This window comes from Triticum urartu, chromosome 2A, assembly GCF_056163025.1.
Source record: "Triticum urartu cultivar PI428250 chromosome 2A, HENAU_Tu73, whole genome shotgun sequence".
NCBI lineage: Eukaryota > Viridiplantae > Streptophyta > Magnoliopsida > Poales > Poaceae > Triticum > Triticum urartu.
This window is the reverse complement of record NC_141874.1, coordinates 456,668,085-456,682,517: the sequence shown is the minus strand read 5'-3', so window position 1 is coordinate 456,682,517 and position 14,433 is coordinate 456,668,085. Positions and strand designations below refer to the sequence as shown.

General features: G+C 45.8%; 1 protein-coding gene across 1 annotated transcript; it reads left to right on the top strand.

Moving 5' to 3' along the window:
- Window positions 1-11,035: 11,035 nt before the first annotated feature.
- FRU (FER-like regulator of iron uptake) lies at window positions 11,036-12,845 on the top strand. Its single transcript, XM_048704997.2, has 3 exons — window positions 11,036-11,662; window positions 11,781-12,182; window positions 12,492-12,845. The coding sequence occupies exons 1-3, from the start codon at window positions 11,162-11,164 to the stop codon at window positions 12,603-12,605; spliced, it is 1,017 nt and encodes a 338-aa protein (XP_048560954.2). The 5' UTR covers window positions 11,036-11,161; the 3' UTR covers window positions 12,606-12,845.
- The last annotated feature ends 1,588 nt before the right edge of the window (window positions 12,846-14,433 follow it).

Below are 14,433 nucleotides of genomic sequence, written 5' to 3'. Positions count from 1 at the left end.
TAAGTGATTCGTCAAAACATTGATAACCCTTGGATATTTGTTTCACTACTAATAACGAATCACCGGAAGCCTCAATATGTATAGCACCTATAGCAAGGCAAAGCTCCAATCCGAATGACAATGCATATTCGGCTTTGATCATCGTGCAAAAATATTTTAAGCGGCATGAGGCTTCACAAAATAGCACCATAAGGAGATATATAAAACAACACCAACACCTTGGTCATTGCTACAAATTTAACCATCAATATATAATCTCCATGGTACTAGAGAGATCAAGCTAAAATCAATATTATGCATGATGTCAATATGATGATCAATAATAAAATCAACCATGATTTGGCCTTACGTAAATTCTGAAAACTAATAAGCCAAAGCACACTCAATCAAAACATAAGTTCACTTTGCAATTTTGGTGAATTGGTCTATGCATAATATCTTCAATGGCATCAATTTGACAAATTACTTTGCAAGCACTTATCTCAATCTCTACTCAAACTAAGGACGATGTTAGAATACCCACCGGCCATTGTTAGATATATTCTTAGGGCGATAGATAAATGTCGGCCATTACTATGAGGTCCATGTAGAATTCACCCACCAAAGTATGTATAGCCGAAATAAACAAATGAAATAGCAATAAAATATTTCGGTCCCTTTGTATTAGCAACAAAGATGTAACTAACCAAATGTATAGTGATTTGGTAATACCCTGTCATGATATAGAAAATTATGTCGCATCCATGGATCAAAATAAATCCATGGAGGGTAATTGATCATACCTATGGATGAATTCCATGGCAAAGGCATCAATGGCATGATCGAAGAAAATGGATGATGTGCTAACTGAAGATTTTTAGGTTGTGATGCACACCTTCGGCTTAATTGTTTGTTGCTTCCATTCTTCTTTTTCTTCACTTTTATTGTACTTGTTGCAGTAGAAGCATGCACATCATTTTTGTTATGATTGATCCTCTTGGGAACCCATGCCATGCTCTTCTGTCTCAGCTCATGTGCACTAAGATTTTGTAATTCCTTATTTTGCCAATACGATAAGCCGAGTGTGCATCTCGGCTGTGATTCTGTTTTGACCAATGGCAATTCTTTTTTGGCCTTGTGCACTCTCAACTTATTCTCTTCAGATTTGGCACTTTGACTCTCAATAATTGGTTGCTTCGTCTCATTGCATTTAGTAGCCAATGTCAACACTTTAATTGGCTCCTTTTCATTTGAGATCAAATCTGAAGTTGCACTCTTACGACCATCTCTTTTAACACGGTAAACTTGCTTGACCACCTCTTTCTTCTTCCTTGAGCTCTGGACCGATTCCTTATGATTGAAATGGTCTTCAACATGTGATTGTTCAAATGTTGATCTTCTCGGAGCTGCATAATATTGGTGAGATGGTCTAAAATAAGATGGAGAATGTGCCCTTGTATCATACATGTCCCATGATGGATATGGATCTATATGAGCATAGGGAGGCATCCACGGCATTGGCATTGGCGGCCCAAAATAAGGATATGAATAGGTTGCATGAAGATTCTCACTTTGCCAATACCGATCCTCATATTTGCGCCTTGGGGGTGATCTTGGTTTCTTTGCATGGTTTGGCCGATAAGCATTCTGCTCTTCACTCTTCTTTTGATATTTATCCAATAGTTCAGCGAAGGTGACTTTTGATCTCTTACACTTGCGCTTATTTCGGCCTTTGTTTTCTTTTGGTTTGCTTTCATTGATCATTGGATTTCCTTGCTGCCCCCCCAGTCCTTGGCGTCTTCATTGTAGCTTCGATGGAATTCTCGCCCTCAAGTTTATGTTCATTGTGCTCTTCAACAACTTCTTTACTTGAAAGCATGATCCCGTCACCTGCAGTTTTTACCTTCTCTTTAGATGGAGCAGCTTGAAGTAGCCGATGCAAAAACTTTTTGCCATCAAGACCAATCGGAATAGACTGGTCATCCTTTGGTGTTTCAACAATTCTCAATCGTCCTTTATCAATGGCCGATTTAACTATTTGACGAAACATATTGCAATCCTCAAAATTATGTTTGAACGAATGATGCAACCTACAATACATCCGTCCTTGAATTGATGGCTTGACATGGTGATCAAGAATTCTTATGTAATTATTTTTCAGCAACAAATCAAATATTTGATCACACATGCTTGAATTGAAGGTAAACTTTTTATTTTCTAGCCGACCTTGCTGTGAGAATGGCTTTGGAGTTAAGCAAACGAATGGTTCAGATTTTGTATCACCCCATTCGGCTATGAATTTTATTTTGAATTCTCTTACCGATGTCATTGGATAAGATATTATACTAACATCGGTTTTCTGAAAAGAATCTAACCTTGGCTTTAAGTTTCTGAAACAAAAATAGTTAGAACATGCATGCCTCAATTGAGACCAAGAGTAAGCCAAGTATGAAACAAGCAAAGCTACCCATGTAGATACGAACTTTAAATAAAGCAACAGGGAAAGCTTTGGCTGCAACAATAAGTCATTATCGGTCTTTATAAATGGCGCAATGGGTTGACCGATATATTCTATAATGATTTTATTGCTAACAAGTAAATTACCCTTCTTCATTGGTCTTTCAACATTACTTAAGAGGATTTTTCTAATAGATGCATCAACAATAAAGTTTTGACCAAATCTGAAAATAGGTAAATTACTTGCTAAACATACCTCTTCAAATATGTTGGGAGAGCATGATGGTGGTGTGACTTGAACAATATCTTGATCCGCCTTTGGATGGCTCCCCAATGCCTCTTCATGATCGTTTTCTTGATTCCGTGCATCATTAGTTTGTCAACCGAACTTTGTTCGGCTACTTGTTCTTGTCCATGAAGCTCGTCAATTTCTATGGCACGAAACTCGTAGGGAAGGAAGTAGGTTCCATTAATTTCAGAAAAATCAAGCATGGTTGTTTTGCTAGGCTTTCCATGCCCTTTCTCAATAATGCTTGCCTCTTTAGATTTGATGGACTCAGAATATATACTACTTGATTCAGTTTTTCCAACAACCGAATTTTCTCTGTTACCTGAATCAATAACTTTATCTTTTTTAATTTGCAAAGCTTCTCGCTCTTGTATAATTTTACCACATCTCAGCTTGGCGAGCTTTAAACTTTTTCATCTCAATTTCCATCCACTCCTCATGAGATTGCCCGCCAATACTTTTAGACTTTTCCGGCAATAAGGTGCCGAAACTTTGCAATTGTTTAGGGGTGCACTGGATGGTATAACACTGGGCGACTGCATCATTTGCACAACTCTAGCTTTTACTGCAGCAAAATCATGAGGCTTCCCGCCTTCTATTAGTTCCTTTCGAATGGAGTTGCACAAATCCCAATAGAATGTAAGCTTGTTCTCAACTACCCAGTCTGGATATGGTTGCCCCCCGATGCTCTTAGACTCTTTCGGCAATGAGATGTTGCCGAAATTCTGTAATTGTGTAGGGGGAACATGATATGTTACAGTAGTAGGTGAACACACATGTGATCCTATAGAATTTTCACTTATTCGGTCATTAGCAAGAAGGTGCGAAGCCGAATTATGAATACCTTCAGTTGCATATGGTGCCCAAAAATTAGAAGCATGAGGTGTAGCATATGATTGTTGATGGCAATTGGCTGAATAACTAGTAGTACTATGGCCAATTCCCCTATCCACCGGCATGTTCAGATTAACATGTTGCAAATTAGTTGCCGATGAATAAAAAGGTGAAACACTTTGTTGCATGCTATTGAAAATTCCTACATGAGGTGTTTCAACTTGATTAACCGAACTCATCATGTTGTTCATCGGCATATAAATTTGTAGGGTTGCCGATGCATGAGAGTTGGGATACATATGATGCATGTTACTAGTATCATAAAAAGTTGAAGCATGTAAATTACTTTGAATCGGCCTATGCACGTAATTAGATGCATGATTGAACAAACTAGGGTTGGCCGATAGAGTATACTCATTGAACGATCTAGTAACACCATATGAATTATTTGCATCTACAGTAGGGAATTGGGTATTCATATTACCTTTGTAGATTGCAAACCCTAGATGACGATCTCTTCGTAGCAAGAACGGACTGGAGACCATTCAAAGCTTCGATCCCCAGCGGAGTCGTCAAAAAGTGTGTTCGCACACGAACACGTCACGTGTACCCTTGATGCCGGGGGTGATGCACCGCAGCTCACGTCGAAGGAGTCTCACCGGAAGCGCGATTCGCAAGTCGACCGGCGAGAGCTTTTGAGGATCCGAAACCCCACACTCCCGGGAGGGACCCCGTCAGGGAGTGCGGCGGCTATGGGCTGCCCTAGGTCGGTCCAACCGCCCCTAGAGCCTCGGGATTCGCAGCTCTCCAACACGAAGAACGACGAAGAACGAGGAAGCAAAAACAAGGGAGGGACAAAACGTAGATGAAAAAGTAGTAGATGTGTTTTTTGCGATTGTGTGTTGTTCAATCGGCCGTCACCTCTCATCTATTTATGAGGCGGCTGGACTTTCCGTACAAGAAAAAGACTAAAAATTCCATCCAAAATATCAAAAACCCTAACCTAACTCGGACAGGAATCTTTGGCAATTTCCAGATCAATCTCGGTCTCGCCGATTGGTTTGCTTCGGTCCCATCGAGTGAACGTGGCCAACTCTCTGTAACTTTGTGTAATTTCCAGATCAATCTCGGTCTTACCGATTGGTTTGCTTCGGTCCTACCGAGTCAACATTGCCAACTCTCTGGTAAATTTTCGGACCAACTCTGTCTCACCGATCAAATAAACTCGGTCGGTCCGAAATGACTCTGCAGCTTCTGTTTCTGACCTTGTTTTGCCTCCACAGATTGCGTACGACCTCGTATTAAGACGATTTTTATATCAAAATCCACCGTTTCGACGAGACGCACAACTTTCATGTTGAAACGTTTTCCATCAGAGGTCGTCTTAATTGAGTTTAATGCCATTATTTAATCTGGTGTCAACATAAGCATCTCTGAACTTGTCATAACTATTACATCCGAGCTCCTCTATATACCATCTTCATATCCATCTCGATCTTGTTAAAGAGAGCCATCCGGAGTGACCTCCCATCCTGAGTTTGAATTAGTCTTTATATAGCCTAAGCTAATTTTATGACTATGCCATTTTTGAGCGTCAACACAAGGATGCAACTGTTGAAGGATAGAAGGATGCACATTTGAGAAAAGAAAAAAGAAAACTTGAGAGAACGAGTGTAGCAATTTTTCATGGGAAGAACGATGCATGAATTAGCGAAGGGATAGCACACGATGAACGAATGAGGGGAGATGACGTAGAGGGAAGCAAATGTAAAAAGAAGAGGACGAAACAGAACTCGAACATAAGAGCATAACAGGACATGGACCAAGGAAGAAGAAGATGAGCAGTGTGGCAAACTTGTGGAACAGAGTATGTAACAGAAAAGGGGGCGTAACATACGCACAGGTAGAAAGACATATAAGAAGGGTCCACGGAAGTATTTGTACAAAATAAACACATATACTGTGTTGTTTTCAGGTAGTTCAGAATTTCCATCCATTTTCCAAACAATTTTCGTGGAAACATGTGTCCGGATCATGGCAGATCGACGGCTGCAGCCGTTTAGGCAAAATTTTCGGAAAACTACCTTGTAGTAGAAAAACTATGGAAAATTACGTATACAAGTATGAAATAAAATATTTTAAGAAACTGATGTTCTATAAACATGTGAATTTGAAGGCCAAACTCAATAACATTTGAGAGAAATGGAAGGAACAAATGAACGAATAGCGAGAGAGAACTAAGAATCAGAGTTCAAGTTGAATCTCTTCTGTAGCTTACAAATACACTATGTTTGAACTTGTAATTGTATAATGCTCAATAATAACTTGAAATTTCGCGTGCTTATATAACATAAGTTTTCTACAGCTCGCAAATACACTATGTTGAACTCAAAATTTTACATGTTTATATAACATTAACACCCGTACGCATCATACTTTTTAGTTTGAAAATTTTATGTGCACAGTGGAAGACGTACGTGGGTGGGTGTGTTAGGTAACACAAAATATATTGGGAGCAACCGGTAGAGCTACCCATATGGCCAGTCATACTACTCTGACTCGAGGTGCAGAAAGCTGATAGCGTAGAAAAAATAGATTTAGTGCGAGGAATACAAGATGATACATTTGAGATTTTGGATGATAACAGGTCAACCATTTTGTTTCATTTTATGGCTTTACACAATTCACAGCCAACTTGTCAGAGCTTTCGGAAAAATTCTTACTACTGTTTCTTCTTGGTCCTAGTACTTAAGATAAGATAACCAAGAATCAATGGAGCGAAGTGTAGTGTGAATTGGATGGATGAATCTCATTCGGTGGGCGATTGGGTGATCCAGCAAGCGCTCTAGGAAAAACCAGGTGATATTTCCGTCGATGGTTCGTCCAAAGTGACCAGACCGCTTTCGTCGACCGGAGCCGCCTCTGTGTGTCACTTCGGATCAGAACCACTCAGTGAGCAATGAGCCAGAACCGAATGCGCGAGATAATTAGTCACTCTGCACTAGCAAATCCTCCTGGTGGTGGATTCCAGACAACCTTATCTGCACACCACCTGTCAGATTTCACACACATCGTGCCATTAATTAATTCTTAAATAAAATTGATTTGAAGATCCTCCAATCCTTGTAAGATTCATATATAATCAGAAATGTTTACCGGATTTCATTTCTGCGCGATTTACTCCCGCCGCCAAGCTGCCACGTGAAATGGCGTTTGAATGCTTTAGAAAGAGACAAATGTGGAACCAAAAATTTCTCAAACACATGACCTAACCCTATCCCGCTCCGGTGCGGCGCCGCCCGCCGGCCGGCTCCTCCCGTTCACTACAGCGCCTCCTCCCGCCACCGTCGCCGCCGCCAGGGGCGTCGCGGGCAAAGCCTGTGTGCTGCAGCGGCGGCCGCGGCGTTTCTCCTCAGCCCGCGCATCGGTCAGGACGGCGGCGGCCCGTGATGGCCGGATCTACGGCGGGGTGTGCGGGGCGATTGCGTACGGCGACAGGTCCAGCGGCGCTCGATCTGGGCCTAGATGGGCTTCGGCAGGCCGCAACCTCGTGTACCGTTCCGTCAATGGCTTGTTGTTCTTGGGATCGACCCGCAACTTGAGGACATCGGGGGCTGCGGCCCTGGGCGTGGCGGTGGTGGCCACCTCCTCCGCCGAAGATGGTCGGCCTGAGGCTGGGTGGTCGGATCTCCAGATCCGGCATCTAGTCCCGGCTGCGAGTTGGAGAGACAGAGTTGCCGGTGAAAACCGAGCCGACGGCGGGCGATGGCGGCGTTTTGCGTAGTTATCTTGATAAAGGCATCGTCGTGTAACTTCTGTCGACCCATTCGTGCTGCTTCGAGAAAAACCCTAAGATCTGGACATCCAGATCGGACGATGGCGGTACTGCGGTATCGTTACTCTCTTGGGAGCATCGTTTCTGGAGCAGCGCTAGAAGACAGAGGCAGAAGGTGGAGCGGCTAAGTCTTGCACGGAGCTTCGATGGAGATGTCAAGTCATGCCTGACCGACAGGTGTTACGCTGTGTCATGCCTGGTCGGCAGGTGCTACGCACGATAGATCTTCCAAAGCCTTCGTGTCTGGATGAATGCGCGCAGGGCGGTGGCCCCGTTGAGCGTCGTGATAGCGTCGACGGATGTCTGAAATGGCAAGGATGATTCGGATCTCTATCCTGGAGATGGGTCAGCGGTCGAGGATGATGGCGGCTTCTGGCTTCTAAAACGTGTGTATGTGGTGCGCGCTTTAGGTCTGCTGCATCGGATGTTGGTCCCGATAAATTATGTGGATAGATCGACGACGACATCGATTTTAGATGTGGGGGTGAGAGCACTTCACATTATCGAGTTTGTAGGTGCGAGTAGTGGTTTCGAGTGGCTTGATGTATTTTTTTATCAGAGCTTTGTGAAATAATTAATAAAGATGGTTATATGCACCGATTGATGCAGAGACCGAAGGTTTAACCTCCTTTTCCAAAAAAGAAAATGGAACATGAACCATTCATATTGATTATATATGTGAATTAATTACTTTAAAGCTAACAATTGAGAGTAGGAACTGTACTCCAGCTTGAAGTTTTGGTTGCAATGGATATCAAGAAGAACGCCTTGAAAAGCAGGGGTTTGTCGCTTTGACCCAAACTTGATGGTACATCCAGTACACACACATGTACTGCCTTGACTGACCGGCAACGAGAGGCCGCCATCCCTATCGAAGAAACGCATGACGGTTCTGTCCCGGAAAGTATGCAGTTTTTTGTTTGTTTGTTTTTTTACCGGGAAAAAGTATGAATTCTTTTAAAGAAACTTTTAATCTATTTCTCTTCAAAAATAATAAAAGTTTCATTTAGATTCGTAGACCATCTAACGATGACTACAAGCACTGAAGCGAGCCAAAGACGTGCCATCGTCATCGCTCATTCCTTGCCAGAGCCAGACAGAACTTGTTGTACTAAACAATCATGAAGTCGTCGGGTTAAAGCCCGTAAGACCAGTGCATCAGAACAGCAACCACTGCTCATGAAAAGACGCGTAAATATAAAAGATTCAACTTGAAGACACATGAGCGTAGAAAACGAAGACCGGATCCGAGTAGATCCACCAAAGACAACCACTGACTGAATTCCATGAGATTCTACGTAGACACACCTCCACATGCCCTTCAACGATGCTAGATGCATCACCAGAACGAAGACTTGGCGGAAAAAGCCTTATTCCATCTTTACGGAGTCGCCGTCGTCTCGTCTTCCTGAACCGGACACAAATTATAACAAAACTCAGAAAACATCCAGAACAGAGCCCTCCCACCAGCATAGGCATGGATCCACCATGCCTCCATGGTCCTAGGGAGCTCTTTTTTGGACATGCAGTTTTGACTATTGCTCCTAGCTGAATACGCAGGTAAGAAATATTTACTCTTGTGAACATGCAACAATGTTACATTATCATATTTGTAGGGTTTTTTTTTTTAAAAGTGAATGACATTCTATTTATATTTACCTTATGGCTAGCCCATGTCCCAACTTGGACCAAATGGAGGATCAACCATGTAATCATTGAGTTACAAGTTGGGTGGGGTAATTCCATTAAAAAAACTTGGATGGGATTATATATATACTCAACATTCAGAGCATTTACAACTGGACCTCTAAAATCCTCCCCCAAACGCCTGGATGGGTTGTCCGATCAATGACCAAACGCAAAAGCGATAGCCAACTGGGAGCCCTAAATCCGGTCCAAACGCCCGGACTGACCGGCAACTCCATAGGATTGTCCGAACACCGCTGCCACATAGGATCGGCCTGCTAGGGCCTACACCGCCCCAACCAATGTCCCCACAAAAAACCCACCTGACCGGACGAACCCTAGTCAAACCCCTCACTCCTCTCAGTCAACTAGTCCTCTCTGCTCCCCTCGTCCTCCCTACTCCCTCCCAACTCCATTTCCTCCTCTTCGCTATGGCCAACTCCGATGCCAGCTCCAGCAGCGAGCCGGATCCCACAGACTGGGATGGCCTCGTCAAGGAGGAGGACGTCTGATCTAGCAGCGACACGCCCGACAATGAGGAGCTTGCGCTCCCGCCATCGAGCGGTAGCGCATCGAAACCGAAGGAAGCGCGAGCTCTGTCGCATCCGCCAGCTCCTCCGTATCCCGCCGGCGTAATGCTGGCGGCAACAACCAATCCCGCGCCCGCCTAGCCCGCTCTGCGCTGCTCCAGATCCGAAGCAGGGCGGGCGTGTCCCCTTCCCCTCCAACGGTTGCATAGCCCGGGCAGTGTTGGGTGCTCATGCCCGCGTTTCTCATGTGCATGCGCATGCCGGAGTTGGAGCCCAAGGCGGCCCGACGCGAGCAGCGACGGCGGAGCCTGACTCTTCCCGCCAACGCGTGACGCTTCCGGCGCAAGAACGCGAAGGTGCTTCGCCTCGACATCGAGGCATCCGAGCGCCTCACAAGGAAGAAGGACCCCGCCAAGGCGAAGGCGGCCTGACACGCGAAGGAGCAATAGTGTCTCCTCCGCCGCCTCTCGTGCTACATCTCCTCGTTGGAGGAGAGCGGCACCACCACAGACGACGATGACGACAACGATGATCCTCCCGCCGCGAAAGCCTACATGGAGGAGATGAACCACCGTGCCGCCAACCGCAAGGGCAAGGGCCCGGTTAGGAAGTGGTGAATTCCGGTCACCCCGCACTGCTATGTTAATATTTGTAGTTTTTTTTTTATGTTTTAAGGTGAATTTGAACTCCGTCGACCCTTTTGGATGAACTTTGTGGATGTTCAATGACCAAAATGATATGTTCTATGCCATCTCGTATGATCTGTGTATTTTGCATGTGTTTGTAAGAAAAAAATGGTATAATATTTGGTGTCCGTGGTTGTAGGGAGGACAAAATTACAACTATCCGGGCATTGCCAACCGACGTGCCCAGACAAACCCGCGGACGTGTGGGAGCCGCAATTTACCAATGCTGGTTGTAGATGCTCTTAGTGAACCAATAATTAACTGGCACAGGTACATATCCATGTTTAAACAAGCAAGAATCAACCCAGCTAGAGACAACTTACAGTCTACACAAGTTTAGATTTGTAGGTGGCCAGTCAGATAGACCTAGGTAGCCCCCCGCAAAAAAAAAGATAGACCTAGGTAGCGGTCTACTAGTATCGATTCCCATGCACTAGTAGCAGTTAACCTTGATTAAAAGAAAATTGTTCAAGTGTCACCCTAATCTAATCTAATCTTTCCCGCAAAAAAAATCTAATCTAATCTAATCTATTGTGCATCTAATCGATCCATGGGGAGGTGCTCAGTTCATGCCTGTTAACAACATTTTGTAGTAGTATACGGTTAGCTGCTTCGTGTCAAACCGCTGGCTGGCCGTCGACGGCATAAACAACCCCCTCCAATCACCACCATCTTCTTCCCCTCCGCTGTAAATTCCATATAGTAGGGCGCAGCACAAACTGGATCCAAACAAGATTCCTTCCACATCCAAAAGGCTGCGAGGGCTATATATAAAAAGCGCGGCACCCACCGGAGCTCCCGCCCGCCTTGCCTCAATCACTTTACCAAGATAACCCACCACCGGCCGTACCCAATCGAATCGGTAATGGAGCACCACCAGCGGCTGCTGCATTTGTCGCCACACCAAGAGCACCTCATGATCGGCCCGGGCTTCTTCGACGTTGACCCGATGCACTTCCACGGCGACGACGCCGGCTTCCTCGCGGTGCAGCCGGCCGCCGACGATGGCGCCTGGATGGAGGACCTCATGCATCTCGGCGACGAGCTGTTCGGCGGTGGTGGCGGCGGCGGCGGCGCCGGGGACGACAACGACATGGTGGGCGCTGCTGCTGCTGCTGACCAGGCATGGCGGCAGGAATGCGAGGGCGCGTCCCCGGACGACCACCCCTGCAGCTACGACGACGTGATCAGCCCTGTCTCCGGGGAGCAAGGCGCGGGCTTCGAGCCCAGCCGCGACGACAGCGACCTGTCGGGGACGAGGAAGAGGCGAGACCGCTCCAAGACCATCGTGTCGGAGCGCAAGAGGAGGTTCCGGATGAAGGAGAAGCTATACGAGCTCAGAGCTCTCGTCCCCAACATCACAAAGGTTAGTACTACTACTCTAGTTTGTACTACTCAGGATCCTCTCATGTCGTGATCGATAGAAACAGTTTGTGGAGTACACACCGATTCTTACTGGGAGCGCGCGTCACTTTCCTCTGCAGATGGACAAGGCCTCCATCATCGCCGACGCAGTGGCGTACGTCAAGAACCTGCAGTCGCACGCCAGGAAGCTCAAGGAGGACGTGGCGACGCTCGAGGCGCGGCCGGGGTTGGCCGGCCGGCGGCAGCAGCTGCAGCAGAAACAGGGCCGCCGGCACGGCCGCAACGGCGGCGACGACGAGGGGAACAGCGGCAGCTCCAGAGGGGGCGGCGGCGCGCGGGTGACGCTAGTGAGCGCGGCCCAGGTGGGCGAGGGCCGGTTCTTCGTGACGGTGGAGTGCGAGCGGCGGGACGGCGTGGCGGCGCCTCTCTGCGCGGCCGTCGAGTCCCTCGCCGGCTTCCTGGTGGAGAGCTCCAACCTCGGCTGCTCGTCGGACCGCGTCGTGTCAACTCTCACACTCAAGGTACTACTCCCTCCGTCTAAAATACTTGTTATCAAAATGAATAAAAAAAATATATCTAAAATTAAAATACATCTAGATACATCTTTTTTAATTGTAAGCAACGACTCTTATAAATAATCATTATTCATTTCCGCGACAAGTTACTCGGACGGAAAGAACATATCTATACTACGAGTACGTAGTATAGTATGAATTTTTCTCTCGATTGATTCCTCTAGAAACTGTGATGCTCTCTGTGCATGGAATTCCAGAGCTCCAAACGAGTGATACTTAGTTGTACTGATGTGGTATCGCCGTGCGTGTGTGCAGGTTAGTGAAGCAAGGGACGAGGTGATGATCAGCGACCGCACGGTGAAGCTGTGGGTGATGGCGGCGCTGCTCAGCGAGGGCTTCCGGCCAGAAGCCACGTCGGAGATCTGCTAAGCCACGTGTCGTCATTCCATGTGTTGTTAGTAGTGTGGCGTGTGGCGTGTCCTCTGGTTTGTCCCTGTCCGTCCGATCCGTAACTGAGTACTACAGAAAGTGGCCGAGTTGTACCGCTGCTGTGCTTCAGTCGACCAGGGCCGTCGCCCGGCCCGCATGGCTGGTCAAACGGCGCCGTTAAATGTATCAAGCAATTGACGGTAACAAACGCTAGCTATGGCCGCCTGTGACTGTGATGCACTATCGTTCGCTCAACTATGCCGTGCCATGAACAGACACTCGTACACAATTTTTGCCCATGGTATATATGCAGTGTACCCAGTTACACACTCACTCCGTAACTCATTCGCTCGCATTCAAGCACGTAGGCATCGGTCAAGTGCTCGATCGAGACCATGACACGGATTATAAACTAGGACTGCAAAGTTCACTTTGGTAGGGACTCAACAGTAAGGGTAAGCGATTAAGTAGGTTTTGTCTTTTATAATTTCCATGTTGTAACTTCCTGGTTCTGACTTCTGAGTTATATTGGCCCTTGTACAATGCAGAGTATTTTTTAACACAGTATAAGCGCAGACGCTCGTACAGATTGCTGCATATACACTTATCCAGTGGCGGAGGCACATAGGGGCCAGCCAGGGCCCGGGCCCTCCCCAACATCCTAATTTCCTTGGTAATATGCATATGAGCAGTGACATCTTTTTACTGTTACCTGCAGTCGGCCCTCCCTAACGTCCAATTATATGCATTCCTACTTCCGCCACTGCACTTATCCATATGAACGCACGCATGCACACCTTACCCCTGTGAGAACCTCTAAGCCGGCACATTATCTTCAGATTGACAAAGTCGCTGCAGACCCCTTCGTGAACGCACATCACCAGAAGAACTGAAATAAATCTAGGAAAATGTGACCATCAATGCCAAGTTTAGGACTTGAACCCTGGTGGGTTAGTCCCACCACAAGGAACCTACACTCAGTTCGCACAATGCAAGGTATTTAGAGAGGTGTCTCCGAAGGGGAAAATGGTTATTTGTCAAGCACCTGTCTAAGCACCTTGCATTCTTCGGATGCTCTGCTCACTTAGCTTGTAGTAAGACCTATCTAGGGCTGTTTTGGTGCTATTTGACATATCTTTAATTTACTCTAATGTTATGTATGTTTCTATTGAGAAGCTACATGTAGCTTGAAGGGCAGAAGTCATTATTATACCCCATCCCATAGGGGATCAAACATTATGTCGGAAGCTATTTGTATTTAACTGAACCCAAATATTTTTTCAACGGAAGGCGGCAATCTCTTCGACATCTAGGCATATATGGTGACTTTGTTAATCTTGAAGTAACTAACTTGGGTCTTCAATTGGCGTTGTGTGAGTATCACTACTGTAGAATCACTTATCAGTGACGGGCCCAAAACGTTCATTACTGAAAAGCAAGCAACTCGTCACTAATATTTTGTCATTGATAACTTGTTACCAGTGACGATTGGCTTCTTATCGAGGAATAATGATTTGTCAATCTTATGATTTGAGTTAGTCGTGGAGAAAAATGGAGGGGAGGGGACATATGTGGTGTGAAGGGATCTCCTATGCGATGATGTTTTTTAGAGCATGCAAACTGTGTGCCATGGCTTTATAGAAGGTAGAGGATAAAATACAAGAATTCAAACAAGCTCCCACCACTTGAGGAGTATCAGACTTTAGGGCCACTTGCCGATCCGAGTGAAAACCTGGGGTGTTACATTGTTGTTGTTCGCTTCTTTTTCTTTTTTAATAATTTGATTGTGTGCATCCTTGATGTTGAGTAAATGTATTTAGCACGTGTA